Raw genomic sequence first — 13,199 nt, forward strand, 5'->3', positions numbered from 1 at the left:
TTTTGCAACAATTGCTAATGATAGTTTTACTAAAGAACAAGAACACTTTCAAAAAAAATCAGAAAAATAAATTATGCATCAGAACACTCACTTTACAAAACTAAGAGGCAAATATTCCTGAGCTAAATCATTTTATTATAAATAAAATTTAGAAGGACTGTTACGGTAAGCATATATTAGGGGTGATGACAGCACCCATTTTACTGCAGAGAATCTTTTACCGTGTAGTCTATGTCTGTAGTAATCTTTGTGTGGTATTTGTATGCCTATGTCTGTGTAATGGAATGTTTTATAGGGTGTGTGTGGAGTGGTGCTTCGGTTGTGCAGCTCATTTGTATGAAGAGATTATTATTCAATGATTCTATGTGATGTTATGTGCATTTTTAAAAAACTACAAACGTCATTAGTAATCTACGATTATGACGCCATTCATCATTTTGTATACAAAGATGCCGTTTAAAAAAAAAAATTTTAATGTTATGTTTTGCTAATTAAAACGGCACTAAATGTAGCAATTTCTTAAAAAAAAAAAAACCTTAGACAGTCTCTATGATGTTACAGTTCCCTATTAGCTGCGGAGAAAAAAGGATATTGATGGTGATTCCCATGCAAAAAAAAAGTGATTTTTCTTGTTGTTCAAGCCTATGGATATCCCTTGTTACTAAAGTCCAGGGACTTTAAGTTTCCTATATAAGATTTTCAGCCAAGGCGTTTCCAATTGTCTAAATTTTGTTTCGAATTCGACGTCAATTTTAACAGTTTCAGGCTATTTTTTTGTTACTAAGTTCAATGGTTTGTCCTTTACTAGGTGGCAGCTACCGCTGAAATCATGATGTAGCTCTTCAATTTTCTTTAAAAAACGTTTAAAAAAAATGTTTTTATTTATATGTGTAATAAACTAGTAATAGATCTCCATAAATATATCCAATAAAATCCAAAATATACCACCTAAAACTGCAAAGATTACCTGTAGCACATTTGCGGCAGAATTTGTGTCATCTGGTCCTACGCTTAAACTCATAAATATTGAGATGCCCAGCTCAATTCTAGTTCTTCCTAACACTTCTTCCAGTGACAAGTAAGGCTCAGTCCAATTTGGGTTCAAAACAGGCCATCCACCAAGAGATTCGACAAGGCTTAGTAAGGGAACATCAGACGTGAGCTTCCTCTGACCTAGAATAACAGTTTCTTATTCTTTAGGATTCATCTGTTATTTTTTTTCTAAGAATTTACATGTCAAAACAGGAGAGCGTCACTTAATGATTATTTTGAAGCTTTTAAATAGTAATTCTGAAAATAAAGAACATGATCTGGAGGGTTACAATTGAGACTTTTAAAGTTAACGACAAGCAGCCAATTTGATATGAATATACGAAACACGTGGAATTAATGTAAAACACGAAAACAGGACAGAGTATGCAAAGTATTAGATTGAGGACGGCAGCCCATGCTTTCTATTCTATGCTTGTCTCTCTAATACATCTTAGTCTCCTTTTTAATAGAAGCTCGTTTGGGCTGTCTCATTACCATGTGATTTTTTTTTCGTTGTCTTTGTTCTTCCCATTTCTCCTAATCTTCCATTAAGTGATTTAAACCAAAACTGTGATCTCGTTATTTTATTTTTTAGGCGATTCCTACTGCTGCCTTCGATAATTGTAACACTAACCAAGCAAGTAAACTATCTACTTTTTAGATACTGTTATCACATACTTTTAAAAGACCTCGTGTAATCTCAGAGATCCGTCCTCTAAAAAAAAAAAAAAAAAAATAGAATCATCGCTTCTTAATGCCTCAAAACTATATTCAACCTCTTTAAAAAAAAAAAAAAAGGTACTAGAGTGTGGCATGACCTATTAATTTAAAATTTCTAAAATTTGTCTATAACACTACTTCACGGATATCTGTAAACTGGGCTATGGAGCACGATATCATATGGAGCACCATTAAACATCGTCCGGAACTCTTTCCATAGCTTATTGTTGCAAAAGCAATGGTTTACAACCATTGTTTTTGCAGGTAAAGCAAGGGTGTTCCATAAAGGAACACCCTGAAAATTCAGTCCAAAATTCCTAATATATAACATACTATTTCTGACACTAGAAAAAATGCAATGTAGGGTCTATTTAAGTTAAAGTCGACTTAGAAATGTTGATTTATTAAAGTGATTTGTATATTTTTTTTCTCCAACCAGTCTGTATAGAACGGACGGTTTTTGAAACCTGGGAGGGAGTTTACTGTAGAAGAAATAGTAAGTTATACTGTAGACATTCTTCTCCTTTAAATTAAAACCATATATATTCTGGACAGATGTGTTCTTTCATAACCATAAAAACACACACAAATTAAAACAATAATCAGGATTACTGAAATCAAAGAGGAGTATATATTTACGATGCTCATTTTAAGTTTATCATTTGAAGCACAAAAGCACAATAAAGAACGAACTTAGGAGAGAAGTGGGCTCTATGTATTTTTTTTTCACCAAGCACTTCCGTAGAAACTTCGGAGGAGGCATATTTGATAGTAAAATTAAAAGTTCTAGTGTCCTTATAAAGAATCAAAATTGTTTGGAGAGCAAGCATCCCACAAACCCGTTATTCTACCATTGCATTCTATAAAAATCCTGAGATACCTATTTTGTTCAGCATAGCTTAAATTGCCATAACTATCCCTCTTGGGATGACCTCCCTCCACACACTACCCTTGAAACAAGAGCTGTAAGTTATGCAATTCGTTTGTTGTTAACATATAGTATTTGTAATTGGACCCTTGGGTAAGGTGAAATTTTCAGTGAGCGTTGAGGAGAGTATTAAACTTAAGTAAAACATAGTATGTACATGCAAATTTTCAAAAGGGAGTTTCTCACGAATGACAAAGGGTATTAAGTACAAACTTTCAGGGAATAATGAGGAGGAGTGATCATTTGACCAAAAGGCAGTATGTCTATGCTACTACCATTACAATTGCTTCTGCCGTGACTACTACTGAAGCTAAGGGTATTAAGGTGAAAATATACCTGAATGTTGAGGGAAAGTTGAGCTAACTCAAAACACTATGTTTATACATGTTGTCAAAATAATTTATCAGCAATATTTTAAGAACGGTTTAGAGTATCATTTGCAACTTCCATTAAACTTTTCCGACTTTAATTTAGCTTTTAACTTTTCCTTTCAAGTCTACTGGACTCCTCCGGGATCCTCTAGTCCAGTTCGACTTCTTTTAGTGGTTTCTGACTTCCATTAAAGGCTTTCTGGCTGATCTATTCCTTTCAAGTATTTTCAATTTTGTAATTTCGATTAGACTATTCTGAGTTTCATAGTTTTTTCCATTGTTTCTCGTCTCTTACAACCTCTTTTAGTCTTGTCAGGATTCCTTTGTTGGCTTGTGACTTCTTTATGGCTATTTCAACTTTCATATTCTTTTTCCAATGCTTTTTGTCTTTTCCAGTCTTCTTTAGCTGCATCCAACGTTCCTGCTCTCCTTCAACTTCTCTTAGCCAATTTCAGCTTTCATAGTCATTTTCTGACGTTTGCAGCTGCTTCTAACATCCTCTAGTCTCACCCAACGTTATTGCTCTCCACCAACTGCTCTTTGGCTATCCAAACTTTAGTAGTCATTTCCCGACTTTTTTGGGTCTCTTGCAGCCGCGTTTAGTCCAATCCGACGCTCCTGCTCTCTTCCAACTTTTCATAGGCTATTTCATCTTTGATAATCCTTTTCCTAGGTTTCTAGCTTCATTTAGTCCTCCAAATACTTCTACTCAATTCTAACTTTTATAGTTGTGTTCCGGCGTTCTTGATCTTCCAACCTCTTTTACTTCCATCTGAGGTCCCTGCTCTCTTCCAACTTATCTTAGTCTATTCTCACTTTAATTGTCCTTTCCTGACGTTTTTGGTCTCATCCAGTTCTTCTCCGACGTTTATTGTCTCTTCCAGCGTTGTTTAGCTCCATTCGAGGCCTTGCCCTCCTCCAACTTCTCTTAGCCTAGTACAACTTTTATAGTTTTTTTTTTCAGATTTTGTTTTTGGCCTTTATCAGTCTCCGTTAGGCCAATCGGACATTCCTGCTCTCCTGGAGCTTCTCTTAGGCTATTTCAACTTTCATAGTCCTTTTCTGGCATTTGGGTATTTTCTGGTCTCTTTTAGTCCTATCCGACATTCCTGCTCTCCTCCAACTTCTCTTAAGCTATTTTTCGTTTCATAGTTGTTTTCCGACATATTTATTCTCTTCCAGCCTTCTTTAGTCCCATCTGACGTTCCTGCTCTCCACCAACTTCTCTTAGTTTATCCCAACTTTCCTAGTCAATCTTCAATTTTTTGTCTCTCCCCCTTCCTTTAGTTCCATCCGAGGTTTCTCCTCTCCTCCAACTTCTCTTAGGCTTTTCGAGCTTTCATAGTCGTTCTTCTAGGTTTTGGTTTCTTTCAGCCTCATTTAGTCTCATTTGACGTTCATTCATTCCTCCACTTTCTTTCATGCAATTTTAACTCTCATACTTCTTTTCCAACATTTTTGGTCTCTTATAGCATCCTTTACTTCCATCCGACGTTCCTGATCTGCTTCAACTTCTCTTAGTCTATTCCAACTTTAAATGTTCTTTTCTAGCCACCTTTAGTTCCATCCAACGTCTTTGATCTCCTCCAGCTTCTCTTTAGCTATTTCAGATTTCGTAGTCCTTTTCCAACGTTTACTTATTTGTTTCAGTTTTATTTAGCTTCATCCGGAAGTCCTGCCTTCCATCAACTTTCTTTGCCTAGTAAAACTTTCATAGTCAGTTTTAATTTCGTCGTTTTTGGCGTTTTCCAGACTCCTTTTAGCCCCAACGGACATTCCTGATCTCCTCCGACTTCTCTCGGGCTATACCAAGAAATTCCATAGTCCCTTTCCCACGCTTGCAGTCTCCTTTAAGCCAATCGAAGTTCCTTCTCTCCTTCTATTTATCTATTCCAATATTCATAACCCTTTCCCTAGGTTTTGAAACTAAATCAAAAGGTACTATGTGTATCAAAATTGTCAAAAGGCGTATTTGTAATATTAAAGGAACAGTTGGGGGTCAAAACAGCGCATCAATACTGATTTTGAATTGAGCCTTACCGTACTACTACAACTACTGCTGCTAGTATTACATCACTACTTAAGCTACTACTACTATTACTGCTACAGCGAATGTTTAAGACAATTACTGCTTCTAACCGCTTGCGTTAGTGACTGCTTGCAACTACGTATACTTGCCAATACGACTAATTGTGATTCCAACTGCTTGTGCTGCGACTACTTGTAACTGTGAGATCTTGGGACTGTGATTGCGACTGTATGCAACTTCGAAACCGTAACTGTTGCGGATTGTGACTGCGACTACTTCTGGCTGCTATTGTTTCTACTTGGAAATGTGACTGCGGCTAAATACGACTCTGACTACTTGTAACTGAAACTGTTGCTACTTATCACTGTTACTACTGCTACTACTGCTGCTAATGCTACTGAACTAAATCAAAAGAGTTTAGGCACATCCAAGTTGTCAAAATGGCACAGATACAATATCTCAGAACTTTAATAGGGTATTAAGTTGAAACTTTAAGGGAAAATCGAGGGTGATGTAAAAGCAAATCAGAAAATGCTATGTCTAATGGACATATATCTCATGGACAACTCAGTGTATTACGTTAAACCTTAAGGGTCAATTTTTGAAGATGTTAAATTGAATAAAAAGGCGCTATATGTACCCACTTTTGTCCAATGTCATATCTGCTATATCTCATGAACAGCTAAGGGGACTGTTGATTGGGGAATTGTACCAAATCAAAATGTTCTATATCCTTCCAAGATTGTATAAGAGTGTACCTGCGATATCTCATGAAAGGCTAATGAAATCAAGTACGAATTTCGTAGAGGGGGGTAGTTGATTAATAAGGTTATAACATGACTGGGGCTAGAGTTCCGTCAGATTTATAGAATCCAAAAGATTATGCATATTTTCAACCCATAAGTTTGAATATTTTCTAGGCCCCCATCAATTCAAAGCATTATATTGCAACTACTGTTAAAGACATAGACAGAAATCAAGTTTTTTTTTCAGTAAAGTGCAAATTTTGTTCTGGTGCTTGAAAGGCGTAAGCGCTCTTAGCCCTACTACTCTTTATGGTAGTTTCTCCTAACTTTGAGTTTGACTTGTTTATTAATTTTGGGTATCATTTAATTATTGATAGTGATATATGGTAGTTTTGCGCTCGAAGAATTATTTGACTTTATTTCTGCTCATCTTTGGTTTGATGTAGCTCTTTAGTAAAAAAAATACTTTTGAGGAAAAAGTCCTTTAAATTAATTATTTTAAAAGGGCATATTCTCTCTACGATTATTTTTTTAAATTCCATTTTGTTTACTTGCTTATTTTATTTGCTTTGGTTGCTGATACCCCAAGACATTTTAAGTTACCATACAAAGAGTATGGATAACTTCTAAGACTGGGAACTGGTGATATTGTCAACAAAAAACTGTCAACACCATCTAGCATTTAGAGCCATACGACATTTTTTCAATGTAATAATATGAATAATTAATTCAATTAGTGTAATTGGTAAAGTTAGGGTAGTAACTAGTGTCTGATCTCAATTCATGACAGAAAAACAAGTGCGGAACTTAAAAACTGTCAAATTTCGGCAAACAAAAGATGGCGTTGACAGTTTTTGCCGACACTAGTGCCAGCTACCACTCTTATAAGTCACCTCTACTCTTTGGTGCCATATCTAAAATAGAGGTTAATATTTGCTAATTTTAGTTCCATGAAAAATAGAAGATTAACATAGGAGGTGTGATGTTACAGGTAAAAGCGCAAAGTAGGATCATTGCTTGCTCATTTTGATGCTCAGGAAAATCAATAAAGCAATTTTGACAGGATTGTGTCGCCTTCATGTATACAAGGTGTCAGTGGGACTTTTACTTACTGAAACTGTTACTCCATGAAAATTGAGCTCAATAATATAGGCTGAAAAAGACTGGGAACATAATTTTCTAATGTAGACTACCTCTATTCCCTCCACGAAAAATTTGAAATTATAAAGAGAATTAAACATTTAATTAATTCTCTTATTTAGTAAAATTAGGTAAATTATTTAGTAATATTAGTACAAGCAAAGGGATGTACCAGAAAATTTTTCTGGTAAACGAGTGAGTAAAAATCACGTCCTTAAGAATACGTCCCCGTATTCTTAAACGTTCCCAAACTGAATCTTTCCAATTTGTATGCATCGATTTGCATAAATAACTATTGCTTAAATAATAAGTAGGCTTGCTATGGATCAGGTCAGTCGAACAACAATCGACTGATCAGTTAAACTTTTGACATTAAGTATCTAAAAAACATGTCAGAATTTTGATAATTAGGACTAAACATTACAGAATTAAAAATTACAGAAATATCAACTCTCTTTTTTGGGGGGGAGGGGATTTGAACTTCCATTCAGGAGGGTCGCTATCCAGAGAGTCAAGGAGCATGGGCTATATAATAATTTTTTCTCCAAACTATTAAGAGAGACAACTTCCCCTCCCCCCCCCCCCCCGAAACGACGACACTGTGTGCAGGTAGTATCCCAAGTGGTTGAGTTTTAGTGGGAAACACGGTACAGTTTACCTCAAACCGTTGGCAACGCTGAGGAGCACCAGTTCGGGTATCAAAGGCCTGATTTAATTTGAACCTTATCAAATTGGTTTAAAATCAAGGGATATACCTGCATCCATACAAGACTGATATAGTGTTTTAACTTTTTTCACGGCTTCTGTTTCGTTGGCTAGTATCGGTGCATCCAGTAATCCTGAAATATAAGCAGGAAAGTTGATTATTTCTTTTAAAGCTATTGCCTAGACATCAATGATGAATTTCTGCTTAAAGATAAGGACCTATCTAAAATGAGTTAGATAAAAATGGCTTGTCTCTAAAATAAATAGTATGGTTAATAAGCAGCACGCCCACTCCACCGGTGTCTCAAAATAGGGTATATTAACTTTTTACGATATCATATAATTTAAGTCGTTTCTATTTTAACAAATATTATTTTTATTCTAAATGTATGTGTGCCAGTCGCTGGTTCCTGGTTGTTTTCTGATATGTAATCTGGTAATGTTATGTTTGTTTTAAGGAATGGCAACGACCTTAGATCTTATCCAAGCTACCGTCCCAGTATTGTTTTGTGTTTTTTAAATAAAATTTTGTGGTATGTTTTACTCTGATATTTCCAAAATACATTATTCCAGTTCGCTTTGTTTCCTGGAATGGGACGGTTTGGAATTGGGTTCACTTTTTAACCTGTACGATCTTATTAGGTTGTAACTGCGAGAATATTTGTTTGGGCTGAGGCAATCCTGACCCTCGTTCTATCAGCATCACTTAAATATTTAAGTACTTTATTCCATCCTTTTATTAAGAAAATCTTTTCGTGTTCTGCTTTGTCGTAACTGTTAGTGAGTCAGAATAAATTTAAGTCCAAGTCATTAATAAAAAAAAAGAAATAGTGCTTTATTGCCTTTAGACGAAATTAAATCTTGAAAAAAAAACAAGTTTTTCAACTAAAAGTAAGCAGCAACATTAAATCTTAAAGCGAACAGAAATTATTCCATATATGAGGGGGGCACCCCCTCCTCTATCCTTCTTTCTTTACGCTAAAGTCTTACTCTTTTCTAGTTCTTTGCCAGGACCCCTCCCCCCGATAAATTTTCCAAAAAATTCCTCGGAAACTTTCCTCCCCACGGAAAAGTCTCAAGTTCAAAATCTCCCCCCTCCGAAAACTTTCCTTATGTTTCAAGAATTGTCCTTTTTGGACAATTCGTCAGAGACGTGAGAGAAGCTCAAAAAGCTCAGGGTTGGCAGTAATTAATATAATAGACTGAAATATTCTGTTTGAATGTTTTCCAACGATTGTGACATGGTTTTTGTCAGACGTTTCATAACCATCATAATCTATTATCATCATTGTTGACATCGTCAATGGTTTTAAAGGCATCGTTCAAATACCTAACAACCGAAGGTACACAGTGTCATCCGCCAATACCACCTCCATACCATTGGTATGCCTTCATCAAAATCTTGTTAAAAGTGGTTGCCCATACGTGTCCTCTTATAAATTTATCTGATTTAATGTTTGTGAGGATTGAATTTTGCAATGGTTGGATTTTCTGTTGGTGGAAATTTTGCGTGATTTGAATTTTGTTTAGGTTTGATATTGCTCGGGCCGTTCTTTAACAGGTTCGGTGCACGTGACTTAACAGAGTCCTAGAGGTATAGAGAATACAGATCTCCTTCATTTTCCATCACAAATCATCTTACACATATGCCTGTTATCTGAGGTATTCCTGTTTCTACAGTATTTTTTCCGTAATGTTTCAGTCTCTAGCCAATCATCAATTTTGAAACATATACTTGCCTTTTAGTTTGAGTTGGACATTATTTGTTAATGTTTCAAATGTGCCAATGGTTGACTTATCCTCGGGTATAAAGTTTTTTTTCATCCATGAGCCACAGGAGTACCTATAAAAATCTTCACAAGGATCAACGCTTTTGTCCATCCAACTTAAGATACTTGCCGCTGAAAGAAACATAGCCTGATTAATCATAACGGAGCTTACATTTCATACCTCAAATATAGTTCTCATAAAGAAATAAATAAACACTTGGATAACTGATATAAATTCATTGACATATTCAGGAATCAGTCTGTCTATAAAGACAGATGGAATTTTCAGAACCCCGTAGGGAAACTCATATGCATTCCAGGTTCCATGAGGACCTAAATTTTAAATTATCAAAGCGCGCATTATCCTTAGCCTGAAAAACCAGATATGGGAAATTGGTCAAATTTCGATAAAAAAAAAATACAGAAAAGAGTGAGAAAAGCTGACTTTTGTTCGACATAGCTCAAACAGCTCTTTCTGTCTAAGGCTTACCCATCAGCAACCCCTTCGTCGAGAGAGTGTTTTCAGAGTTCAGTGAGGTAACATCAAAATTGAATTGGATATTATTCCTGTCTGGATTTATTTTGGTGAGGTCATAATTTATTCCAAATTAGTTGATGACCTGAGTTAAGAGGATTAACTTTAAGATGATTATAATATGGAATCTACTGTGTTTTTAGTTTGACCTATATTTTGATATTTATTAACTCAGTATTTTTTTCTGAATTAATATTGAGACTTTTTAATTTGTGGTGAGTGCGATAGCCATGAAAAGCTCTGATGAAATGCCTTAACTTGTATATTCTCCTGTTCTGAATTTTATTCAAAGCAATTTGCTAAGCAGAATTGAGGAGGATATTATTAAAAGACATGGTATGGAGTTTTTTGACGTGAATATAGTCAAAGAAGCTAAAAGTTTACTGTGGCAAATAAGTGCACCTGAATTGGATTGCCCAGTACGTAAGGGGAACAATGCACTTTCTAATCATTTTAGTGACATTATTTCTCTGTTAAGATCTGTTGACAGTAGCGAAACTTTTGTACCTATGTTTGTGATAAAGCGACCTACAGAGGTGCCATGTCTACCTACAAATGCTTATACTTCTTTACTCTCTAAATTTGATGAGCTACCTCAAGTGGTTGTTGAAATGTCAGGGAAACTTGACAATTATCAGTTGAATTTTCCTCAACTTCCCAAACCTACCCCAGCAATTAACACTCATACGACAGTTATTGTCTCTAAAGTGCCTTCAGATCTGTCTGATCCGATTAAACGCAAATCTGTTCTCGATCAAATAGCTGGGCATGAATTAGTTTGTAGTGTGAAACCTGTTAAAGACAGATGGTATGTCAATACTGATAAATCTGCAACTGAAGATTTTTGTACATCCGTTCAGAACTTTATTACCGGAGCAACAGTTAAAGTACGATCCAAGCGCTTTTTTGGGATTCTCAGAGGTTTCCCAGTTGATGTTGACCTTTCAGTTATTAAAAGACTGCAAGGTATAATAAGTGCAAATCAACTGGGCCAGACTATGTCAGTCAAGCTGGAATTTGAAGACTCCTTCACTCAGTCTGCTTATTTCAAAGAAGGAATTAAAGTGGGATATGAATTTTTTCGAATTATCGTATTTAAAGAAATACCTAAATACTGCTTCAAATGCCGATCATACGATCACTTTCAAAGTGCTTGCACCAGCAATGTCCCGAAATGTGCCAGATGTGCTGGGCCACATATTTCTACTAAGGAAAGTCCTTGTAGTGTTGCTCCGAAGTGTGCTAACTGTGGTAAAAATCATACTTCTTATAGCTTGTCCTGCCCTATATCTAAGGAAATAATGTCGCGCTCCCACTTTTTGCAATGACTTTGGAGTTTTCAATAATATCGTTTAATATTAATGGTACAAAGGATAAGGATTTCGTTATTGATGAGTTCTACTATGATTTTGATTTGGTTTGTTTACAGGAGAATCTTCTTACAGAATCTAGTATTAACGTTTTGCGTCGTAGCCTTCATCATGATGTGTTTTTTACTACTGCCAGAGCCACAAGAGGCCGGTCATCCGGCGGACTAGCTTGTGTTTTTAAGCACAATCCTAATTTGGTTTCGCCGGTGATTTTTTACTCGGATGAGTTTTTTTTGGCTGTTCGTATGGGCACTATAGTTTTCATTAATTATTATATGCCTTATGATGACCGTTCCTCTAGATCGATGGCTAGATTTGCTAAAGCCTGTAACACGTTGAAGTTTCTAGTGGAAAAAATTCTTTCTATTTCTCTAGATTATATGATCATTGGTGACCTCAATACGGATATAAATAACTCATCAGTGAGATGTGATTTGTTGTTGGATTGCCTTCCATCTAACATATTATACCCAAAACTCAACCGTATTCTTATATTCACCATTCAGGCAGTAAGAGCAATATTGATCACATTATTTGCTCACCTAGTATTATTACATCAATAGTGCTTGTACATGCTGAAGAACAAGACTTAGACCATCTCCCTATCTCACTTACTCTTACGCTGAAAATAAACCCTGCAAGTTTCTGCAAAGTACCCCAGTCTTCAAAATGCTTTGAAAAAAGTAATTGGAAGAAAGCTGATGTTCCTCTTTATGCGTTTACACTAACAAGGCTGCTGTCTGCTATACGAGTTCCCTATCATCTGCTTCAGAGCTCTATACAAGGGAATTGCAAAAAGGACCTGAATTGCTATTATAATCAAATAATTAAATGTTTAAAAGATGCCGAGGCAGTTGCAGTGCCGCTGCAACGTGTTAGACGTGGTACACAAAAACCTATTTGGTCTTTAGATCCTAATTTAAAAACTTTGAAAAATAAAGCTAAGTTTTGGTTAAAAGTCTGGAATGAATGTGATAGACCGCCTTGTGGTATTGTTTCTGACCTTAAGCGTAAGACCCGCAGGGAATATAAAAAATATCTTAAGTCTATGCGTTATCGTGGTATGGATTTTCCAGTGTCAAAGAGAGAATGGCGAAAAGTTATTAATTCTGAGTCGATTAGAAGTGATGTACCAAATAGTGATTGTCTTCCTCCATCTGCTTGGCATGACCATTACTCGTCTGTTTTTTCTAATGTTAATTACCGTGTGCATTCTTTGTATTCTCATTCTCTTTCTGATATTTTTAGTACCCCTCTATCTCAGCGTCTCTGTGTTCCTATTTCTCTTTCATCCTTAATTGAAGCAATTAAGAAACTTGAATCAGATAATGTTGATAATGATGGTATATCTAGATTTCACCTTTTTAATAGATTGCTCCCCCCTTATTGAGCATCTACACCTACTTCTCCAGATGTGTATTTGTACTTCTAGTGTACCGGAGAGTTTTTTGTGTGGTACTGTCTCTTCAATTTTAAAGAAGGGAATTCTCCTTTTATTTGCTCTTCTTACCGACCTATTACTGTCTCTTGCACTTTTAGTAAAGTTCTTGAGCATGTTTTAATACCTTTTGTGACTAATAATATGCTTGAGAGAGATAACCAGTTTGGATTTAAGCCCGGAGTAGGTTGTCAACACGCATATCGTGTATTATCTTCTTTGCTCCTTGAAAATTCTTCTAAGAGAAGGAGCATATATCTTTGTATTTTAGATCTATCAAAAGCTTTTGAAAGTGTATGTCATAGTCAGCTTTTTTCTGCTCTTCGTGGTTACGGTGTCAATCTATCAGTTATTTTGCTTCTTCGGTACTGGTACTCTAATTCTTTTCTTCGGCTGAAATCTGTGCCTGTATCTAA

General features: G+C 35.8%; 1 protein-coding gene across 1 annotated transcript in view; it reads right to left on the minus strand.

The window, feature by feature from the left end:
• Positions 1-13,199, minus strand: part of LOC148949541 (neprilysin-1-like) — a 205,334-nt gene that overhangs the window by 120,116 nt on the left and 72,019 nt on the right. The window contains exons 4-6 of the mRNA XM_089093571.1: positions 9,411-9,572; positions 7,722-7,805; positions 968-1,173 (exon numbers count right to left, since the gene is read on the minus strand). Coding sequence (XP_088949697.1) covers positions 968-1,173; positions 7,722-7,805; positions 9,411-9,572 — 452 coding nt within the window. The remainder of the gene's footprint in view (positions 1-967; positions 1,174-7,721; positions 7,806-9,410; positions 9,573-13,199) is intronic.

The sequence above is a fragment of the Artemia sp. Qi Xiang Cuo genome, chromosome 8 (genome assembly GCF_049724085.1).
Source record: "Artemia sp. Qi Xiang Cuo chromosome 8, ASM4972408v1, whole genome shotgun sequence".
NCBI classification, from domain to species: domain Eukaryota; kingdom Metazoa; phylum Arthropoda; class Branchiopoda; order Anostraca; family Artemiidae; genus Artemia; species Artemia sp. Qi Xiang Cuo.